This window comes from Mus pahari, chromosome 12 (assembly GCF_900095145.1).
Source record: "Mus pahari chromosome 12, PAHARI_EIJ_v1.1, whole genome shotgun sequence".
NCBI lineage: Eukaryota > Metazoa > Chordata > Mammalia > Rodentia > Muridae > Mus > Mus pahari.
Window position 1 is genome coordinate 50,433,119 of NC_034601.1, and position 24,064 is coordinate 50,457,182.

At 39.7% G+C, this 24,064-nt stretch overlaps 1 protein-coding gene across 2 annotated transcripts in view; it reads right to left on the reverse strand.

Annotated features, from left to right (window-relative positions):
- The window catches only part of Tmem45a (transmembrane protein 45A), a 72,210-nt gene that overhangs the window by 10,832 nt on the left and 37,314 nt on the right, over positions 1–24,064 (reverse strand). The window contains exons 2-4 of one of the 2 annotated variants that reach the window (XM_021209874.1): positions 7,986–8,177; positions 6,223–6,429; positions 5,057–5,241 (exon numbers count right to left, since the gene is read on the reverse strand). In XM_021209874.1, the coding sequence (XP_021065533.1) occupies positions 5,057–5,241; positions 6,223–6,429; positions 7,986–8,175 (582 nt within the window). In that variant the 5' untranslated portion in view covers positions 8,176–8,177. Of the gene's footprint in view, positions 1–5,056; positions 5,242–6,222; positions 6,430–7,985; positions 8,224–24,064 lie in introns of both variants that reach the window. The other variant, XM_029544701.1, reaches the window with a different exon arrangement.

Here is a 24,064-nt window from a genome sequence, read left to right on the forward strand (position 1 = left end):
ACCTCACTAAGGATGATATCCTCCAGATACATCCATTTGCCCAAGAATTTCATAAATTCATTGTTTTTAATAGCCGAGTAGTACTCCATTGTGTAAATGTACCACAGTTTCTGTATCCATTCCTCTATTGAGGGACATATGGGTTCTTTCCAGCTTCTGGCTATTATAAATCAGGCTGCTATGAACATAGTGGAGCATGTCCTCACTACTTTCTAAGGAGCTGATGCAAATGATGAGTTGATGGAACAGGTTTCTGGCCACATTTGCCACTTTGGGATAGAAGAAGAAGAATGAAGAAAGAGGAAGAGGAGGAGGAGGAAGAGGAGAATGAGAAGAAGAAGAGGAGGAGGAGGAGGAGGAGGAGGAGAAGGAGGAGGAAGAAACTGAGAACATAAACACTTTAGTGTGTTCCCTGTATTTACAGTATTGACAGCTAAGATGTCAGGCTATAACATGCATTGTTCATAATGTTTTGTTGTTGCTTGTTTACTTTTTATTCTTTTGGGATTTTGAGACATGGTTACCATGAATTACCTTGCCTGGCTTAGAACTTCCATGGGCAGGCAATTGTGGCTGGCTTTAGGTCCATGAGAGGCCATATATGAATCTGTGGCATTGAAGCCTAGGATGAAATGGAGACCCCAGGATCTTAGAGATATCAGAATTAGGATTTTCTCAGTCTACCAAAGAAGGCTGTATACACACACCAAGCTGGCTCAAGATAGAGGCTGAGTGTGCTATAGTTTTTATCCTCCAAAGATTTGTATATTTTCTTCGGTTTCTCTTCCAATTGATTTTTAGCTTTATTCTTCTACAATCTGAATGATACAGGGAGTTTTGAATTTTTTGTAATAATCTCTCTTTTTAAAAAATGTATGTGTATGTGTGTTTGCCTCATGCTCTGTATGTGCAGCGCTTGCAAGCGGGTGTTCACAAGGATTAGAACTCCTGGAACTGCAGTTACAGATGGTTATGAGCTGGCTGATGTGGGTGCTGGGAACTAAACCCAGGTCTTCCACAAGGGCAGCAAGTGGTCTTAACCACTAAGCCATCTCTCCAGCCCTGATTCTATTGTATTCTCAAGGCTTACTTTGTGGCCTGTAATCTCATCGATTTTAGAGATCACTTCAAGAGATGCCGAGAAGAATGTGAATGTTCTTATCTCTTCGATGACTTATCTGTTGACTTCTGTTAACCCACATGATCTATTAAATAATCTATCTCTGAAATTTCTTTAGGAATCCTAACTCATGATATGGACAGGGAATTAAAGTATTCCACTACCATTATATTAAGACCTATCTGACCTCCCATGCATTTTAGTGTTTGCTTTATGAAACTGGGAGCCCAACATTCCATGAATAAATATTTACAATTACCAACACTTCTTGAATTGTTCCCTGTAATATGCAGTGGCCTTCATTCTCCCTTCTGACAACTTTTAGTTTGGAGTCTACTTATCAGCTCTGCCGGATTTTTTTTTTCTCCTTCTGGTCTCAATGTTTTTAGTAGGTTGATTTCCAAACTTTGACTCTCAGTTTTTGGATTTTTCTTCTTCTTCTTTTTTTTTTTTAATAAGTGAAGTGTATTTCCTGGAAACATACATAATTTGATCTTGTTTCTCTTTTTAAGATTTATCTTATTTTTAAAAACTGTGTGTGTCTATTATGTCTGTGTGGGGGGTATGAACAGATAAATACATGTGCCTGAAGAAGCCAGAAGCCTCAGATATGCTGGAGCTCGTATTACAGGCAGTTATGACCTGTCTGATGTGGGGACCAGCCATTGAACCCAGCTCCTCTGCAAGAGCAATAAACACTTCTAGCCTCAGTGTCTTTTCCCAGACTCTGGATCTGGGTTTTGGTTCAGTGAGGTAGTTTGCATCTTTTCACTAGGAAGTTAAGAGCATTTCCCCCTGACATTATTATTGAGTATGCTCTTGCCTGTGGTTTTGCTGAAGGGAGGAAGAACAGAAAACCAAGACAACAGCCATTGTATGACAGAGGAAGGATGGTGGTAAAAGACTCTTCTGTGGAAACACAAGCTATCTCAGAACAACTCAGCAACAGAAGTAGAGACCTGCAAATTCTAAAAGATAAAGGTAAAAATAATAAATGAATAAAATATGAAACGAAGTGAAGGTGTTGGAACCCAGGGTCACTTCCTGGTGGACTTGAATGTGGTCTCTTCCACCGTTTACTTGGCTATCCATTTCTGCGGGTGAGAGTAGGGCTGCCAGTCTCATTAATTCACTCACACAAGGCAGGTTGGTACATCCACCTGGTAATACAGGTTTTGATGTAGGACTCCACCTTCAGTTAGACTTTCCCAGACTGGTATCTCTGTATTTTCCAGTTAACACTTCCTCATGTAGTGTTTGAGCATTCTCTTTCTATGTGAGGTGTTCTGTGTTTAAGGCATGGAGAAAGTGTAGAGCAGCTGTCCTCCTACACCTGCCTTTGTCACTAGACTGTGTCTTTCTGGCCGCAGACCTATGCAAGATTCCTGGACCAGTTTAACCCCTCATTTCTCAGTTTCCCATGGAGTCAGCACCCCTGGCAGCTGGGTTATTTATTTCAGTGTCCCCATGGAGAATCTCAGACTTAAAGAACCTGTCACAGTTGTGTCTTCAACTCCATGGTCTAAGGATCTCAATGTCTCCTCCATTAACAGTACCTCCAGTCCTTTTGTATGTTTGTAACCTGGCCAGAATCTCTCCTGCTCACTGACCTGTTAGCACAGAGGCCATAAAAAAAGCACCTTTCAGCTACCAAAAAGTGCAAGCAGTGCATTGACATTGGTGACTCACTGATGGATTTATCTAGCTGTGTCTTTACTAAAATCTCATGCAGGCATCTTTCTTTCCTACTTCATCTCTCTCAACTAGAGACAGATCTCCCTATGTATGTTTTAAACCTTATTTACCTCTTTTTCTGGATATTACAGAATTGGGTTCTAATGTACCATTTTACGCAGACTCCTCAGTTGCCTTTCGAAACCTCCAAAATAGACTGTCTCAAGAAACCTTTAGTAGCCATCATTAAAAATAATAGTGATAATAATAAATAAAAAACTGCTATTTTAAAATAGGGTTTTACTTTTTTATTATTATTTTTTATTATTATTTTAAATCAGAGTGACAGAAAAGCTGATTGTTTCTTAGTCATATATGTAGCTTTCAAACACTAGGAGGTGAGGTTCCAGTAAGAAACATCCTCTTTACTCCAGTTAGGTTTCCTATTAAGACCCTCCCTCAGCTGCTATAGATAGCAATCATCTGATTGATCACCTTATAGGGTACTTATCATATTTTTCTTTTTAACATAATTTATTAGGTATTTTCATTATTTACATTTCAAATGTTAGCCACTTTCCTGGTTTCCCCTCCGAAAACCCACTATCCCCTCCCCCTCCCCCTGCTCACCACTCTACTCACTCCTGCTTCCTAGCCCTGGCATTCCCCTATACTGGGGCATAGGACCTTCACAGGACCAAGGGTCTCTCCTCCCTTTGATGACCAACTAGGCCATCCCCTGCTACATATGCAGCTGGAGCCATGAGTCCCACCATATGTTTTCTTTGGTTGGTGGTTTAGTCCCAGGGAGTTCTGGGGTTACTGGTTAGTTCATATTGTTGTTCCTCCTATGGGGTTGCAAACCCCTTCAGCTCCTTGGGTTCTTTCTCTAACTCCTTCAATGGGGACCCTATGCTCCCCCAGTGGATAGCTATAAGCATCCACTTCTGTATTTTTCAGGCATTGGCAGAGCCTCTCAGGAGACAGCTATATCAGGCTCCTGTCAGCAAACACTTGTTGACATCCACAAAATCCATCTGGTTTTGCTGGTTGTTTATGGGATGGATCCCCAGATGGGGTAGTCTCTGGCTGGTCATTACTTCAGACTCATATTTTTCTATAAAGCACTTTCAAGTTAATGTATGAACTTAGTCCCATTTTACCATAGGTCCCTGTACTACAAGCTCTCTACCTCCTCCTACAAACTTCTTTCCCCTTCACCTGTCAATTCTTTATCAATTATCATGGGGAATTTAAGTCCCCTGACATAGCCATATCACCCTCAAATCCTGGCTCTCTGGTGACTGAAAGATCTCTTTAAAGTCTTGCCCAATCAAACCACATTCTCACCTCATTCTAGACTTAGTTTATATGTCTATATGAATGTGATGGAAACTCAATAGTCTCTCTACAAATGCACAGTCAGTATTTGATTTGCTGCTTTCAATGGCATGGCAAGTTTAGGGAGTTGATGATGCTATAACATGGGAAGTGTAGGGACCTGGGATTAGAGACAACTATATTTGGATCCTAGCTGTATTACTTTTTGAGCATGAGAAAGTAGCTTGATCTTGCTGGAGATACCTAGAGATGAATTAGAAGTGGTTATACCTAAGCTCTGGACCATTGTGAATGGGGAATATAATAAAGTGAGATGGGCTCTGCCTCTGATCCACACTTCCAGCCTCTCACTGAGGAATTCTAGGCAGGGGCTCTAGCCCTGAGCAAGGTACCATTCAACGCCAGAGATGCTGGACCCCTGGAGTGGAAGTTATGCTAAAAACAAAAACTTTATCTTCTCCAAAAGCAACAAGTACCACTCATCACTGAGCCATCTCGTTAGCCCCACTCTGTTCATAAAACCCTAAGCTTCATAGTGTGTTTGTTTCATGCACATCACATGACTTGTTCCCCTTCCCATCATAGAGTTGTCTCTCAGTAAGTGTTCTGTCTTTTGTCTTTCATACGGTTTTTTGAGCTTTGATCCATCTGACTATAAGCTGTTCTAGCTGCAGGAATCACCTACAACCAGAATCATCAGCTCCAACGTTTAATATACATGATCAGTGGATCCACCATGAAGGAACACAGCAAATACTTCTTCCACAGATACTCTGACAGTATTCTTCACTAGACCTGCCAGGCTACTCCAAGAACCTCTTTGATGCTTGTGCAAGGGGAGTATTAAAAACAAATGCCTCATCAATTAGAAATGACAGATAGAAATGACACTAGGTCTGTCAGCTAGAAGTCTCAACTCACCTGCCAGAACCAGGTTCCTTGAAGCATGAGGAGACTGCACCGCAGGAGCTCCAGAAGTGGATTGTTCTTTATGAGGAACTCCAAGAAGGCAACCAGAGCAGCAAATATGCTGACGAAGACCAGAAGTTGGTGTACAAAAATGTCAATCATTTCCCGACCGTGTGTGTGGTTGTAGAACATAAATGCTAATAGAGGGGGCAAAACATATTTTCTGATAAAGTCAAAGGCTTCCCACTGCACCACTCTCTCTCCACAGAATTTTATACAAACATAAGCTTGTCCCAAAGAGCAAATCCCCACGGATCCCCCAGAGCAACGTGCTTTTGCTTTGGGGGAGACTAAACACTTTCTCTTAGGAAGAGAATCCTTGAGTTCTATCCCCACTTTTCCATTCTTCTAACCTTTGTCTTGTGTTCTCATAAACCATAAAAATTTTTCAAGTCTTGTCCAAAGTATTATCTGTGCAGGATAATGTATAATAAACATGACCACAGTGGGGAGCTATAATTAATGTGAATGTACAGATGAATGAGGTGAAGTCCAAGTCTCCCTTTTAGGAATTCAGCAAAGACTGACTTAAAACATCACAAAATTTTAAATACTTGTTTCATCTATTACCCTTATGATAATCTGTGAAATCGACTGAAGGAAATATTCTGTCATTCTCATTAACCTCTTGGAATTTGGAAGCCATTTTTTAGATACTACGCACCACATTTTCGCAGGGTTTCTGTTTCTGACCTTTGAAAAGCTCATTAGAGGTTGGTAGACATATTCTATTGCGCGTTGATGCTCTGTTTCAAGTAGTTCATGCACTACCACTCTGAGTTCAGCTTTCACTGTTAGCAGTGAAAAGAATGATAGGCTCCACAACTACTGGTGGGAAGTGCCTGTTGGAGATAACTTTTAAAGCCAGACAGGAAATGAAAATAAAGTTTTTTTGAGTGGCTGTGTCTGCCCAGATCTAAATTAGTCTGTAAAGATGTAAGGAAGGAAGGCTATACATATCTTGCCTAGGATACACATATATTCAACTATAGCCTAGACAGATAGCCCTGCCAATCCAGGTGACAAAAAGAAATGAAAGATGTATTCTTATAAAATACTACATCAATGCCCACCGATAGATAGAAAGAGTACAGAAAATGTATTTTCCTCATACTTACTCTCCACAAAGATGGCAATTGATAACATTAACTTGCTTAGGGAAAGTGGAAGTGCATTAGTAGTGAAACATATGATCTGGGTTATACCCTGCAGCCCAAAGAATAAGTACATGGTTGTGTGATGCCAGCCCAGGATCTGGTTCCACTGGCCGTCTTTATACAAGATCAAGGCGGGTCCTCCTGAGATAAACTGTTCACCAACTATACCTGTGGAGGAACACAGCACATTTCAGAACCCCCTCCTCGATGCTACCTGGAATGTGAGAAGACACAGGACCATTGATTATTCCAATCTTATGATACTGATTGATTCCTCCTTCTGAGCTTTCCATCAATTGCCTAGCCATAAGGATTGAGACATGACTCAGAAGTTTAGATGCTTGTTGGATAGTCAGTTTCGTCTACACATAGACAAATGAGCCAAGCAACTGCTTCATACCCTTAACACTGGTAATTTCAGTTCAACCACTGGTTCTAATTTAATGACTACTTGAGGGTTCAGATTTCCAATATGTGTCCGATAAAGGACGATTCCTTTCTTTATAGATATTGCATGCTTAGGCAGCTGTTTCCAAAAAAAAAAAAAGAGTATTTTCCCTGAATCCTGACAAACAAAATTGATAAAGAATTAGCTTTTTCTCCAACTAAGAATAATAGGGATGGTTGATGCAGACTCTACACATGCTTAATTATTCATGTAGACAAGATTTTTTTCCTTAGAGATGCTGCCTTGTTATACCCTCTAGAATGGGCAAGAAAAGCCCTCTCTTTGGAAATGGTTATTTTGCAATTTGATGATCATAACAAAATCCTATTGACATGAATAAAAAGAAGCAGTGGAAAAGTTAGAATTGTTACCTTTTACAAAAGAGCAGATAAAGCAATACTGTAAAAACACAGAACCTTTTTATAGAATGCTCAATAACAATGGAAAGCTTTGAAGTTAAGTTACCCAGACTCTGTCCAACTCAAGAAATAAGGGGGATATACTTGAAGCAAGATGTCCCTCAGGCCTGCCTCTCTCTATCATCTCTACGCAATGATTTATTGGAGATTTCCCATAACTGTTTTATTATTTTAGGATAATTTACACAATGGTTTCTTAGAGTTTACTCTCTGAGCGATCACAATCTGTATCAAATTACTTCATAGGTTGCCACTGATATAAAGGAAATTCACTTGATGACATATATAAATTAAATACTAACTCATTAAGGATTAGGCTTTTGGGTCTGGAGAAGTGGCTCAGCGGTTAAGAGCACTGACTGCTCTTCTGAAGGTCCTGAGTTCAATTCCCAGCAACCACATGGTGGCTCACAACCATCCGTAATGAGATCTGATGCCCTCTTCTGGTGTGTCTGAAGACAGCTACAGTGGACTTAGATATAATAATAACAAATACATCTTTAAACTATAGTGAGCAGGGCTGACTGGAGCAGACAGAGGTCCTGAATTCAAATTCCCAGCAACCACATGACAGCTCACAACCATCAGTACAGCTACAATGTACTTATATAAACATTAAATAAATAAATAAATAAATCTTTAAAAACAAACAAACAAAAAGGATTAGGCTTTTGAATAATTATGAAATGTCACTTTCCTGAGATTATGACAGTTGCAAACTGTAATTGGGTTAAGTGCTAAGCAACATAGTAATACAAAATTCATTTTGTACATCTCAATATTATATTGAATGGATTTTTTGCTCATGAAATACTCAAAAGGAGAAAACAGAATACATCCATGAATGGTCTACTTACCAGTAAGAGACATTAAAAGCACAACAACTCCTTCCCAAATCTCCGTTCGACGTAATAATGATTTAGAATTAAGGTAGCAGGTTCGAGTTTGCCTTTTGTAGACAGATTTCAGGATATTCTTCATAGTCCACCAAACGCCCATGGTGAAGAAGAAACTCCCAGGGAGAGCATGACCTTTGAAACTCCCCATGACTACAAGTACAAGACATAGACACTTCACTTAGAAACTCCCCGTGTCCTACAAGTACAAGACATAGACATTTCACTTAAACACAGCCAAAATATCTCTTGACCCCACCAAATCTACTGCTGTGTGAGGATTATGAGTATATTGTAGATCCTACTATAAGACTGGCAATTCAAATAAAATAAAACAAAAATTTGCATTAGTTTGACATTTATCATATATTAGGCACTGGGACAAGTGTTTTAAATGTCATCCTCACCCTAGTCTTTGAAATATACCCACAGATAAGAAATAACTATCCAATTTTCAGATGAGAAGTGGGTTTGGAGAAGTTAAATGACTTATAGAGATCTTAGAATTGATAACCAGAAAGTTCTGACTTCTTTAAAACACAATATGTACTATATCATATACTTGCCGTTTAAGCAGCATAAAGGAAAACAACATGAAAATTTAGAAAAGTTTTAAAAGTTTAAAATGTTAATAAGTTTAAAACTTTAAAAAGATGTGATACTGCCTATAGATTTTTAAGTAAATAATTTTAAAGGATCAAGGATCAAAAATTTTTAAAGAGTCATTGGATTCATGAAATATTTATATGTCCCTCTTCTGTGAATCTTCCAGACTTCTCATCCATCTGGATTTGAACCATGTTTGGAATCCTGGCTAGTTGAAAAGCAAGGATTTGGTACATGTCACTTTCAAGCTGAGTCACTTAAGTCTACCTGAATGACTTCATTGTCTTGCTTCAGCTACTTTTGTGTGACATTGCTATTGCACAATGATGGACAGCCAGCCTGACTTACATATATTGCGTATATGTGCATGCATGCATGCACGTGTGTGCATGAGTGTGTATGTGTGTGTGTGTATGTGTGTGTGTGCGTGTGCATGCGTGCTTGTGTGTGTGTGTCCCTTTATTAATGTAGACCACTGAAACATTGAGGTCTACTTTTAGAACAGCATAGCCCGATGGGCAGCAACCCAAATCACATCGTAAATTTTGCTCACATTCTTGCTACAATCTACCTAAGAAACAGAACTACAATCTGGATTCAGTCAAGGGTATAAAGCAGTCTTGAATAACATGAGTTTTTAATTACTTGGTAAGTCCTTTCAAGCATATTTATTGTACTATTAACAGAACAGTGAAAGTAGAGTCCAAAATCATCCTGCACGTCTAAGAGTTGGAGCCAAGCAAACTCACGAGGAGGATTTCATAGTGTTCCTAGTCTGGGACACTGGAATCCTTAGTGGTAGTAGTAGTAGTATTTGAGTCCTGAGGCTCTCAGTTTGGGTTACTCCCCTCTGACTTACAGTGTTGATCTGAAGGAAACCATGACGCTGACCCACATACTGTATCCTGGGAACGCTCATTTCCTGTGCCCTGGAGTCATCCAAACCTCTCAAGAGTGAGACTACATCACACATCTCTAAGTACAGGTTCTGGCCCTAACTCTCACTCTATGCTATAGTTTGGACCATATACTTTACTTAGCATGTGTTGGACATCTAACTGCAGTTCTTTGCTACTAAAAAGAGTATGTAGACCTTAATAATACATGAAATTTCTACTCTGATGAGCTCCCATTTAGCAACCTAACCCCCATGAGCTGTTGATTCTGCCTGCTTGTCTGGTTCAGACAACCATAAGAGATTGAGAAATACTGCTATGAAGAATTCAGGAACACACCCAGCCTATACATCCTCTGTGCCCGCCCCCTGCTTTTTGGGAAAAGAATTTTGCATAATTTAATGATCTTGAAACATTTTGTTCCTTCTTAATATAATAAACTTGTTTATAGGAGTTTCTAGAATCTTAAGATTCTGGATTAAAATTAAAAGTTTTAAAATTAAAAAAAGTTTTGAAATTTAAGATCAAATAAAAACAAGACATAAGTCAAAGCATTAAGAGAATGCTTCAAGAAATTATGCAGACACTAAATATGCAGTTTTCAAATAACCAGTATTATATTTAGTGGAAATAATGGAGAGAGAGAGAGAGAGAGAGAGAGAGAGAGAGAGAGAGAGAGAGAGAGAGAGAACACAGGACTATATGGATGAGAGGCGAAAGCAAATGCCACACAAACCTGACAACATAAGTTGGATCCTAGAACCCTTGTGATTCTACAACCCACATATGCAGCATGTCACACCCTCCACACATCAGACTTCCCTAATAACAACTAAAACTGACACTAATTTTTAAAAAGATTTATTTATTTATTTATTGTATATGGGTACACTGTAGCTGTACTGATGGTTGTGAGCCATCATGTGGTTTCTGGGAATTTTGAATTCAGGACCTCTGTTTGCTCTGGTCGATCCCACTCGTTCTGGTCCCCGGCCTAAAGATTACTTTATTATTATATCTAAGTATACTGTAGCTGTCTTCAGACAGCACCAGAAGAAGACATCAGATCTCATTACCAATAGTTATGAGCTACCATGTAGTTGCTGGGATTTGAACTCAGGACCTTTGGAAGAGCACTCAATGCTCTTAACTGCTGAGCCATCTCTCCAGCACAAAACTGATACTAAAATGTTAAAAATGAGGGTAGGTCTGAATACCTCTTTATCACTTGTTACCTCTGTGGCTTTTGGTAGGTTACTTAACCTTTGAGTGTCTGAGTTTTCACCTTTGTAAAATGGGACCAATAATAGTACCCACTTCTAAACAATTACCCTGTGTTACTATCAAACAGCTTATACGATCTTTTACTGCAAATGAGAAGAGCAGTGGTTCTCAACCTGTGAGTCACCCCACTTGGGGATCGAATGATCTATTCACAGGGGTCACCTAAGACCATCAGAAATATCAGATATTTACATTACAATTCATAACAGTAGTAAAATTATAGTTATGATGTAGCAACAAAAATTATTTTACGGTTTGGGGGATCACAACAACATTAAGAAACATATTAAAGAGCCACAGCGTTAAGAAGGTGGAGAACCCCTGTATTAGATTAAAAAGTAGCATGAACCCAATAATATCAGACATTACAGCATTTTTAAATGTTTTTAAAAGAATAAAGTGATGCAAAACAACCCACCCCCCAAAAAAAACAAAAAAGTAAAGAGAAATGACAGGAAAGAAAGATGAAGTATGGCTTGATTGTGCACTGAACAAAGACAACACCAATGGATATGCAAAAGTGAAAGAAAAGTCCACAGGGCTTCAGCCCTGCTCAGAGAACCAGAGGCAACTGAGAAGATCTGGGAGACGGGTAGGTGATGTTCCCAGGGGAGAGAGAGCACAACAATTAGCTGTTCAGTGCCAAATGGTTAACCCTGAAAACACACGCACAAGAAACATTATATGGACTGAACAGGTTACTTTTAGGAATATATATTTCTATCCAAACACACACACACACACACACACACACACACACACACACACACACACACACATGCATGTAACAACAATTAGTGAAAACCAGAGGCCGCAAGCTGGAAGGAGAGTGGCGAAGGGTATATAGAAGGGCTTGGAGATGGCGAATGGAAAGGAGAAATGCTGCAATTATAGAATAATCTCAAAATACAAAAGTTAAGTCAATAAAAATTGAAAGATAACATGAATATCTATCTCTACCTGAATACTCGCTACAGAAAACCAAAAAGCATTCTACAGAATTATTTTGGCAAGCCTAAGTGTATAGCTCCTAACTTTTCTTCTGCTACTGTTCCTGGGATATTCCATGGTATTTAAATAAATTCCTCAAAAAAATAGAGATCATAAATGCATGCTGCCATTTCCTTCTAACCCTAGATAGTATCTAAGTACTATAAGCCTCTAAATTGACAGGAGGTGCTCAGCCCTTCTCACAAACAAGATCATTTCATTACAAAACATCTCCGATGTCTCAAAGGCCATCTTATATTCAACATGCCTCACACAGGACATATCAGCTTTATCTGTCTGCCTGGGGTGAGAGAGTAACTTGATTCATTACCTATTACCACTTCTTCTTATCCATCCACCTTCCCAAATCAAAAATATGAAAATTACCTTGGACTTTGACTATTTCCTTAAGAAATGAACTAGTTATTGAAAAGTACCACTTGGGATAATTAATATCAACTCTCCACTGTCTCAAACTTAGGTGACTCTCCTTAGCCACTTCAATACCATCTGCCTGATAAATCTTGCCTCATCTAAGCAGAGATGGGTCCCCGCCTCACTTTCTCGAAGCATTGGTCCTTTAATGAGTTCTTTCTGTGATTAGTTGTAGAAGATACGTTCTTCTCTTTAATCTGTATGACTACATCACTGTGCTGTGAAAGTCTCCCTACATAAGCAGACACCAGGAAATTTCAGAAATAAAGAGTCTAAATCAGTTCTATTATCTTGAGGCCCCAGCATATTGGGAAATGTAAGATATATATGCCCAAAGAGGAGCATAAAGGGTATATTATAGTTGCTGTCAAGCTTTGGAATTGACGAATATACTTAACATACAAGTAAGCGAGTAATAATTCACATGGAATTTTAAAACCCAAGCCTTCCTGAATGTATAATTCTAGGTGATAAAGTCTTCCTGACTCACCCCCATGACAAGAGTAAGTGGGCCTTTGCATTCAATCGTGTTACTGGGCTGTACTAAGGGATGTAATAAATAAGGAGGAGCCATAGATTTTTTAAATAGATATCATATGATCACAGAGGGAAGATAAATGAGTCCTCCCTAATTCAGTTATAGCGCCACTGTCCCCTTTTTCTAAAACGACTTGGTGATTCAGATACTGCTGATTTTAAAAAGACTCAGCAAAATAAAGATATGCCAATTATGATATTTGTCCAGCAAAAGGACTCAACATACACAGTCACTCCTAGTGATTAAAATGGCAATAATTTCACTTCACTTTTGTGTTGGAGAGGAAAAAATTGCCTTTATCCTCACATACATCTCTTGGCTTTCTCTTATAAAAAAAACTATCTATCTTCTGTTTCCTGTGATACCTGCCAATGTAACTTGTTCCTTGTAAGACCCCAGTACAATAGCAGAGTCCGATGAGCTCTAACTGCCCCTCCCCCCCAGCAAGCACCTTCTTTAAGAAACACTGGGTTTCCTTCCTCACTCATAGCACTGAACCTAGCAGGCAGCCAGTGGTAATCAAAGGGGCAGAAAATAAAAAGAACCTTCCTCTTGATCTTCACTTCTATCTGCGAGTTCAATCACTGACCTCCACATATGGTTCATTCTAAAAATTCAGATTCTTCTCCTATACAAAGAGACCTATCATTCATAGCAACATCAAATATTATTCTTTTGGCTGAGAAGAAGAAAAACAAACAAACAAAATAACCAACCAACCACCACCCCCCCAAAAAAACAAACAAAAGCCCTCCACCCTCCTTATATCCCATTAGATCATTTTTATTGGCAACACGCATACACCTGCACACGCGCGCGCACACACACACACACACACACACACACTCTCACTCACACTTACTTAGAATCAAAAAGAGATATGTTTTTAAACTCTAGTACTGAAGAGACAATGTTCTATTGTAAAGCACATGTGTTATGGCCACGTAAACCACAGGCTTACCCTGTGAATAGAAAGAGGAGAAGAAACTCAGCCAAGAGTAAGGGATTTAACAGTTTTCTTGGTAGAATCACAAACATCTAATTTCAATATAAAAAAACATTATTGTAAGGCAGAAGATAAAGTATAAGTTTTTCTTGAGCCATAACCCTAAAAAGTATTTGTGTCTTAGTGATTCATATTTCAGGACACATTTGTAACGTCTAATTCACACACACACAGACACACACACACACACACACACACACACACAAGCTCAGCTACTTCTTGAAGTTCACTTTGCTATTGACCTCATTCAAGAATGTGATGCAGGCATATGTAGCTTTGAAATTTCTTGATCATCCATCATTCCATATCAGCACTTTACCTCTTCAATGTAACTGCTTTGAAGAATTTTTCATAAATTATCCTTACCTTAACCCTGTGCTCAAAGTCAAGTGCAACCCAACTGTCTTCTCTCCAGGGCGCACAAGGAATGGTTCCAGAGTCGAAAGGGAAAAGCAGCTGCCGAATGCCTCTATATGTAACGCTGCCTCCTCCTGTTGCTTTGACACTAAGCTTGTGTGCTTGTCATTCCAGCATGAAGTCAAGCAGTTGAGTTTCACATTGTGTCACAGTGCAGTTAAAGCCAAGAAACACACCCTTGTGTTTCTTGCCTCCGACCTACCAGGTTCCTAGCCTGAGCTGTGTGCTACCTGCTCTGTGGGCCCCACGAGCTTTCTTTCAGAACATAAAAACAAGTTAGAAGACACACACACACACACACACACACACACACACACACACACACACACAAAGATAACGGTGATATTTAATTGTGCACTGGAAGTTCCAAAGAGATAATGTAATGTGCAGTTCCTGATGCCTCCAAAGTTCCTAATGTGCAGTGCCTCAAGAAAGAGATTGCCACAGGTGTTGGGATTGAGTCATAGATGCACTGAAGCTATAGGAATAGAGAAACAAAAACTACTGTAGGTCAGCACCTATGGCTCAAAGAATATGGAACACTAGCCTAACCACTGCCTGTGTTGCATAATAGCATCTCAGGTGCTCAGGATACCTACTAGGTAATAGACACAATTCATGCTGATCCCACAGAGGTAAAAAGAGCAATGCTGAAAAACTATGTATTTTGTACTAACAGGTAGGTCCCAGGTTATTTGAGAATTATGATGCTGGTCCACTTAAAATGGGGACAAGTTTCTATCCTAGAAGGGTATGTAGTCAAAGATGTCATTGTAAAGCACTGAAGAGAATGATGACCCAGGGCAAGGGCAGCATCCTGAAAGAGGGTGACCTAAGGCGAACCCTTAGGTACTATGGACAGGAATGTAAATTAGTGTGGACATGATAAAAAGCCAAGTGGCTATATGATCCAGTAATCCCATGCTACATTCAAAGGAAGTGAAATAAAGTAAAGTATAAATAATAAGATAAAATAAAAATAAGCATGTCAAAGAAACATGTTCACTCATGTTGACTGCTGCTCTGTTCACAGTCGCTCAGACAGGAAACCAACCTAAGTAACCTGCAGCACATGAATGGATAAAAATGGGGCAGAAGAGACAGCTCAGCAGCTAATCGTGCTTGCTGCTCTCACAGAGGACCACAGTTTGGGTCTCAAAAGCCACACCAGGCAACTCATCGCCACCCATAATTCCAGACCCAGGGCATCTGCTCTCCTGGGCCTCTATGAGCATTTGCATTTATGTGTTCATATTGTAGTGAATACATGTCCGAATAGATAAATAAAATAACAAATGAAACACCTTGAATACTACTCAGCTAGAAAAAAAATAATCATTTACAACAACATGAGTGAACACATAATATTTCAGGATTCAAGAAGCAGGATAGACACCAAAAGAAAAATACCGAACGATTTCACTTATTTGTGGACTATGCTGAAGATGACCCATAGCAGTTGTGAGTAGAATAGAATCTACTAAGGGCTTTATTGAAGGAAGAAAAGAGAGATGAATTGGGATAAAGGCTTGTCTGTGGGAACAAGGTTACTTCAAATTAAGAATAACTTTTCACTATTTACTGGAAGGGAGAAGAAGGGGCTAGAGAGAAAATTCAGCAAGTGAATGTCCCCATTGCCAAGGTTGATGACCTGAGTTTATTCCTGGTACCCACAAGGTGAATGAAAAGAACTGACTCCTGCAGGTTGTCCTTCAGTGCTCACACATGCACTGTGTCACACCCACACAGAGACACCCCCACACAATTAAACACAGTAAAATATTTTGAGAGTAACAGAGAATTACACAATAAGTTCTAACAGCTACCTAATCTGATCTTAGGATCAAACACCAATGTTTCCAAATACTGAGTAATTAATTATGTTTAGATTACTCAACTGCCAATTCTTAGGAAAAATAAAGACAATATACTCTTCTCTGCCTGGTGTAAATAGTGATAAAATAAGTTAAACATGCTTGCCGTATTGTAAGATGCTCAGCCTTTAGAAAAGTTCAGTGGAAGTTCAAACAGCTCTATCCAACACCTTAAATGTTCAGGTCTCAGTATTCTGAATATAACTTCCATATCTACCGAGTCTTACCCACACACACAATGCTTACACAACTTTTTCCCACTTACTTTTGTTTTCAGACAAATTCAACATGTAGTGGATAGCAAATGCATTGTTCTGTACAGATATATACAGTAAATCAACTTGCCTTAGCTTTTTAGCTCGGGCTTACAATCTTAGCTATGTAGGAGGCTGAAGCAGGAAGAGTTGTAAATTCAACGGCAGTCTATGCAGCTTAGCAGCAAGATCCTTTCCCAGAACAGAATATAAAACAAACAAACAAGGCAGGTAGGATCAGAGGGTCAGTGGAAGAGCACATGCTTAGCATACATAAGGCTATAAATTCAACCTCAGCCCCACCCCTTAAAAAAAAAAACCAACAGTAGTAATAAAAGCCAGAGAGCCCAAACTGTGCTGGTTTGTGTTCTATTACTATAATAAACTGCAGGGCCCAAAGCCACTTGGGAAGGAATATATTTATAAAAAAATATTGCCTCACAGACATACATACAAGCCAATCTGATGGATGTAATTTGTCAACTGAGAGTTCCCCTTCCCAGATAAATAACAAACTAAATGATGTACAAAGAAACAAGCAAAAGGAAGGAGATTTGTGATCTAGTAGAAACAAGGACAGAAGTTACTCTTGTCCTGGTCACTTATGTCTCAGGAGTTTTGTTACTATGTTGTGTATGGAATCTAGGATCTTAACTGCAGATAAGCAAGGACTCTGTGCTGTATCCCAAGTCCCTTACTTGTTTGTTTATATTTTGAGATAGGATCTCACTAAGTTTGGCAAGTTAGCCTCTAATTCACTCTGTAGCCTAACTCAGCTTCGAAAGGCCTTTCTCTTTGTTTTTGTGCTGGCTAGTTATTTTGTCAACTTGACACAAACGTAGACATGGGCTGTTTATGAATGTTAACTAGATGCTCACTTCAGAGTTCACCCATGCCAAGCAAAGGCTGTACTTCTCAGGACACTTTGCATCTAGCTAACATTCATAAACAGCCCATATGCAGTGTATGGATCTATTTCTAGGCTGGAGTGAAAAGCCCAAGCTTCGTTCTTCCTGAGCAGTTGTGCCATTGCTGTAGCTGTAGCCTATGGTGTTTAACTCCAGCATTTCCATCCTTCCAGCACAAACTTGCCCAGAGCCTCCCCTGACGACTCAGACTACATCACTGATCCTTCTGGATCTGAAATTCACATCTTCCTAGACTGAACAGGCCCTGCTGCTTTCTCTCTGCAGCATGTAGACTATCATTTGAACTACTGAGCTCTCAATCACTAATCCAGTGTAATGTATTCCCCCTTTAATTATGAACTATATGTGTCTCCTTTAAACGACCCCAATAATACAAATACCAAGAGAACAATCCTCCGAAGAAAAAGGGGTGTGGGTTAGATGTCATTAAAAGGACATAAAACTACTAAAAGAATGGACTGTATGCCGCAGAGGAAAAACACCTGCAAAAGAATCCGACAAAGATTTTTGTCTCTAAAATATTTAAAGGAATTTGGGATTCAGCAAGAGAAAAGAAACTGAACTAAAAAACTGACTAATATCCGACCATTCATTTTATCAAAGAAAGTACAGATCACAAATAAACAAGTAAAAAAAAGGCGCTCAATGGGGGTTTACAAATGAGAACCACAATGTTATGTTAGCATGCACTTATTTAAAATATGTTAATCCAAAATGCTAACAATGCAAAATACAGTCTATGAAGCAACAAGAATCTCTCATCGCCAGGCAGCTGCTTCGGAAGGCAGATTGGCAGCTTCTCCCTGTAAGATGCTCTCAGACATTTACTCAAATACATTGGGAACTTTTATGCACTTGGATACCTGCACATGAATGTTATTAACTTTTGTTCACAGCTGCCAACACTTGGGAACCACCTCGGTGTCTTTCATTGCACAAATGCATAAGGAATGCAGTATGTGCTGACAATACCAGATCATTCAGTAATAAGAGGAACTAAGCCTTCTGGTGTCCGAGGATAATTTTGGTTGCCAGTCCTTGGTATTTGACCCTTTGTGAGGTAAAGTACAAAGTTGCAGTTCCTCTGGACTTAAAGAATGCATGGCACAAAGAAGAGACTTAAACAGAACAATGAGTATATTTGTATCATTGTCTCCTACTAGAAGGTCCTTCCCTCTGTCTCTACCACTTCCTCCATGAAGTCTTTTTCCTTTGTAATTCCTCTCTCCCTTTCACAGCTGGGACTTGTTCTGTGATTGATTACAGGTGGAGAAGATGAAGGCAAGAGAATGGGGACCCCGGACTTTAGGGAGGGAGATGGCTTGTGTTTGGGGCTTGTTCTGTCTCTCTGCCTCCTTTCTCTCTGTGGCAATACTGGGACTATATATGCCTGCTACAACGCCCTTCTTTATGTGAGTTCGGGGGATTCAAACTTCTCATATTTGCCTGGCCAGCACTTTATACATGGAGTCATCTTCCCAGGCAAGATCCTGCTTCGAGAAAACAACATCAACAACAACAACAAAAAAGAAGGCCCGTGGGATGGTCCCAAATATTTCAATTTTTAAAACATTGTCATAGGGGCAGTGGTGGTGCACTCCTTTAATCTCAGCACTCAGGAGGCAGAGGCAGGTGCATAGCTGTGAATTCAAGGTAAGCATGGTTCAGAACAGCCAGGAATACATAGAAAGACCTGGTCTCAAACAAACAAACAAACAAACAACAAACAAATAGAAAGCAGCCATTACATTTAAAAGAATAATCTTATTGGTCCAGCTGTCCAAATCTAAGTTGGCTGGATTCCTACAAGTTTGGCATCTGCCACACAGTCTTAAAAGCCTAACCTTGGATGACAGTCTTCCCAATTCAAGGTTATATTTTCTCTGGTATAAGATATCTGCAGTCAGCCATATTCTAAAAAGTTTATAGACAAAGTCCCACAAGTCAACAATTTGTAATTTTAAGTGATTTTATTTGCATTATATTGGTATAACTATTTTTATGAGTTATTAACTTACCCTCTTAGTGCCGGCATTTAAAAATTAAATTTTTGAAAAGAGAGAGAAAAAGAAAGAAGACATGGACATAAGTGCATATAGTTAATTGAAAGCAGCCAGTGTGAAAACCTATAGATTCTGTTAGTCTACCCATATGATTATTTGGGAAAGATAAGCCTATGGGTGTAGTAAAGAGGCTAGTGGTTGCCATGACGTCAGAAGGAAAAAGGGATGAATAAATAGATGTACATTTTACATTTGCTAAATATCATTATGATATACTGTAATTGTGGATACGTGATACTACACATCTGTCAAAGGTTAAAGAACTTAAAAACAAATACTGCACTAATACTAACAGAGGATCCAGCAATTCCTCTCCTGGGCATATTCCCAGAAGATGTTCCAACTTGTAATAAGGACACATGCTCCACTATGCTCATAGCAGCCTTATTTATAATAGCCAGAAGCTGGAAAGAACCCAGATGTCCCTCAACAGAAGAAGGGATACAGAAAATGTGGTACATTTACACAATGGAGTACTACTCAGCAATTAAAAACAATGAATTTATGAAATTCTTAGGCAAATGGATGCATCTGGAGGATATCATCCTTAGTGAGGTAACCCAATCACAAAAGAACACACATGGTATGTACTCACTGATAAGTGGATATTAGCCTGGAAACTTAGAATATCCATGATACAATTTGCAAAACACATGAAACTCAAGAAGAAGGAAGACCAAAGTGTGGATACTTCATTCCTTCTTAGAATGGGGAACAAAATACCGATGGAAGGAGTTACAGAGACAAAGTTCCAAGCTAAGACGGAAGGAAAGACCATCCAGAGACTGCCCCACCCAGGGAGCTATCCCATATACAACCACCAAACCCAGACACTATTGCATATGCCAGAAAGATTTTGCTGACAGGACCCTGATATAGCTATCTCTTGTGAGTGTATGCCAGTGTCTGGCAAATACAGAAGTAGATGCTCACAGTCATCTATTGAATGGAACACAGGGCCCCCTAATGAAGGAGCTAGAGAAAGTACCCAAGGAGCTAAAGGGGTCTGCAACCCTATAGGAGGAGTAACAATATGAACTAACCAGTACGCCCCCCACCCCCACTGAGTCTCTAGTTGCACATGTAGCAGAAGATTGCCTAGTCGGCCATCAATGGGAGGAGAGGCCCTTGGTATTGTGAAGATCATATGCCCCAGTACAGGGGAATGCCAGGGCCAGGAAGCAGGAGTGGGTAGGTTGGGGATCAGGGCAGGGGGAGGGTATAGGGGGCTTTGGGGATAGCATTTGAAATGTAAATGAAGAAATTTTCTAATAAAAATACTTCACTAATGTAACTTGTATATAACAATACACAATTATCAGTTGGTCAAACAAACTCACCTCACCACTTAAAGATGTTAATTAGGAAGATGGTTAGAGTGTCATTTCTGCATAACTTTCTATAAACTTAAAACCGCTTTAGAAATAGTCTAGTAACTTTTTTTTAAAAACAGTGAAAAGCACAAAACAGTAGGGCAAACATTTCTTCTGGCTACAGAACCCACATTCCATATCATTTGCATAAGGTTTCTTTCTCTTAAATAAAAGAAATAAAAATGCTCATTTTAAGTACCCCTGGGCGGGGTCTCACCCCGTCTGGTCCCTTTCACTCTTCCTGAAGTCATTCACTACTGTCCAGCTTCCTGTTCTGATACACATTTGTCCCTTCACCACTACACTGTCTTGGCTGCTGTGGTGATATTTTCCTTTTGCTTTGTCCCCACCCTTTACACTGTAGCTTTGAAGTCAGTAGTATATATGTGCCTCCATTCTCCTTTGATACTGATTTTGGAATTGGGGGTCATTTTTCTTCATGTAAAAACTTTAAAATCAGTGTCATTTCCATACAGTGATTTCCTCAGAGTATTAGAATTGCAGAAACCCTAAAGAGCAAAAGTTGGGGGGGGTGTGGAAACTGACCTTTGCACAATATTCATTATTTCTATCATGGAAATGGAATATCTGTCCCTTGGTGTATATTCTTGATTTCTTCTCAGAAATTAGTTTTCCTCATGCATATCATGTATGTTTTATTACATTTATGGATTTCTCTCTCTCCTTCCCTCTTTCGCACCTCTCTTCTCTTTTCCTTCCTCCCTTGGGTTAATGTTAATGCTATTGCGCTTGTCTATTGATTCCTGCCATACTGTGTAACCTAATCAATTCCATATAACGAGGTAGCCTTGCCTTGCCAACCAACCTTAGAATAAGATACCTGGTTTCAACAATTAAGTGTGACTCACCATGACAGTAGCTGTACGTTTGTCTGGGTATCTTGCATCTGGTTGAGGATGCTCCCTTTCTATACTAACATTGCCTTCAATTTGTGTCCCACTGTGCACACACAGAAAGTAAAAAAATCTACAAAGGTCGTTTAGAGTCAGATAATAGGTGATAGAACACATTGAACAGCATGGTAGGAACTATAAGGTGGATAATTCTGTAAAGAAGGATCCTTAAATCATCCTATAATTAAAAAGTCTAGTTTCTATTGAAAACATCCAAGAAGAGGGTTTCCCCTCAGGGCTTCTGTAACATATTCTAGAGACAACATAAACCTCACTATCAGTTAACCTTGCCTTAAAGCAGCTCCAAATCCCTTGCAGGTCCCAGTAAAATTATGGAATCTTCATCAGCCTTGGAAATGTTACCATGGAGGTACAACTTCCCAAGTATGATTATGCTGCTCTACTCACTGTGAACACAAAAAAGAAAGCAACTATTTCTGGTTTATGGCGGAGTCAGAGACATCTAGTAACCCCCAAACTAATTTACTTAAAAAAATAAATAAGAGCAATGAACTACCACTGACCACACCCGAATCACCAGCGTGGAGGAACTGAAACTTCAGAGAGCTGTGGAAACCCTACGGGAACTTTCTGATGTCCTTGGCACATCTAAAGAGAACATCTTGAGATCTTTTCCCCGTAGGCTTGCCATTCATGATGACTCTTTACCTGCCTGAGTGGCATCCTCGGTTCTCACATCATCTCTGTTCAGCCGTCCACACCCAATTCTCAGAGTGACAGCCTAAGAAACAAAGCCCATACAAGCACATTCTCATCCCCCAGTTGCTTTTGTTTGAAGCCCATTTATGGCTGCCATCCTCCAGGGATGGGTTTTGACATATTCCTGAGTTTCCTGAGAGAGAAAAAAATTCATTTTCTTTAGAAAAGTACCTTTGAAGTTCTTTGAGGGATGGTTGTAGGGAAACTGGGGCTTTTGTCTGTCTGCATACCCACTTACGCCCTCCTTCCTTTGTCCACCTAGCCAAGCTGTCAAAAATGTTCACTACAAAACTTTACTCTGCCCCTACTAGTTCTAGTCATGACATGAGACAGACAAGCCACATCCTTATAGAGTAAGAATCATAAAACACGAGTACCTTCAGTGAAGTCCTTACTTTAACAGGGCCTGCACCACATGGAGTGTTGTCGGAGGAGTAGTCTCTTGTGTCCCTCCCTAGCCCTAACATTCATCGTCCTCATTTGACCAGATCCCTGGGTGACTCGCATGCACACTAAAGATTGCAAAACATTAGTCTGGGACAGAACTTCTGAGCAGCAACGTTCTTGATGTTTCAGACTGGCTCGTTCTTTGTTGTGGCAGATGGGTGCTCTCCTTCCTAATGAATTATTATATGTTGAGAGAGATTCCTGGTCTATACATACTAGATGTGACCAGCATACTTCCTTAGTTGTGACAACCAAAAAATATCTTCACATATTGATAATGTCCCCTGGAGAGAAAAATCATGCTTTATTTCCCCACTAAGGAAGTCTGGCCTAGAAGATCCTTGCTCCGATCCTCTTAACATTTTCTCGGGGGGGGGGGGAGCCACAAATTGGACTGTCAATTACTATATTAAAGGAAGTTCAACCAAGGATGGGTGTTATCTATTATCAGAAATATTTATATATTAAACAAAACTAAACAAACTAACACATTTGGAAGAATGTTTGTTCAATGCCAGTGAAAAGTATTTCACCCAGAAATCTTTGTGGTTTAATGTTACAACTTAGGATAAGGGTGAGCCATTGGAACTAAATATAACATACATCATATCAGTGCCTCATGAATGGCAGTCATCTCTGGCAATTATATTTGCATTAGGTACAATTATATAAAGGTTCCTTAAAGCAATGTGCTATTGGGTATCCTGATGTAGGTCTAACCTCAAGCACCAAAAGCCAGACATGGAGTTGGGGGGCTTCATGTTCAAATCTAGTGAAAGAAAATTAATAGGCCCTATAAGCAAAGTCTGAAGCCTGTGTGGTGTTATGGAAAATGTTCAGTTCTGGCTGGCGCAGAGGCGGCTTGGGGATTCAAGTAAATAGTGGATCTCTGAGTCTCTGATTCAGGAAACTTGTTTCATTTCTATTTTCCACAAGTACTTTTTAAAATTATACCCATGCTAGGGCATAGTCACTTCTGATTTTGACAAATGTCTATGACAAGGTACCTGTATTAGCTAGTTTTGTGTCAACTTGTAAGGCATTTTCTCAATTAGTGATCAAGGGGGGAACTCCCCTTGTGGGTGGTGCCATTTCTGGGCTGGTAGTCTCGGGTTCTATAAGAGAGCAGGCTGAGCAAGCCAGGGGAAGCAAGCCAGTAAAGAACATCCCTCCACGGCCTCTGCATCAGCTCCTGCTTCCTGACCTGCTTGAGTTCCTGACTTCTTCAGTGATGAACAGCAATGTGGAAATGTAAGCTGAATAAACCCTTTCCTCCCCAACTGCTTCTTGGTCA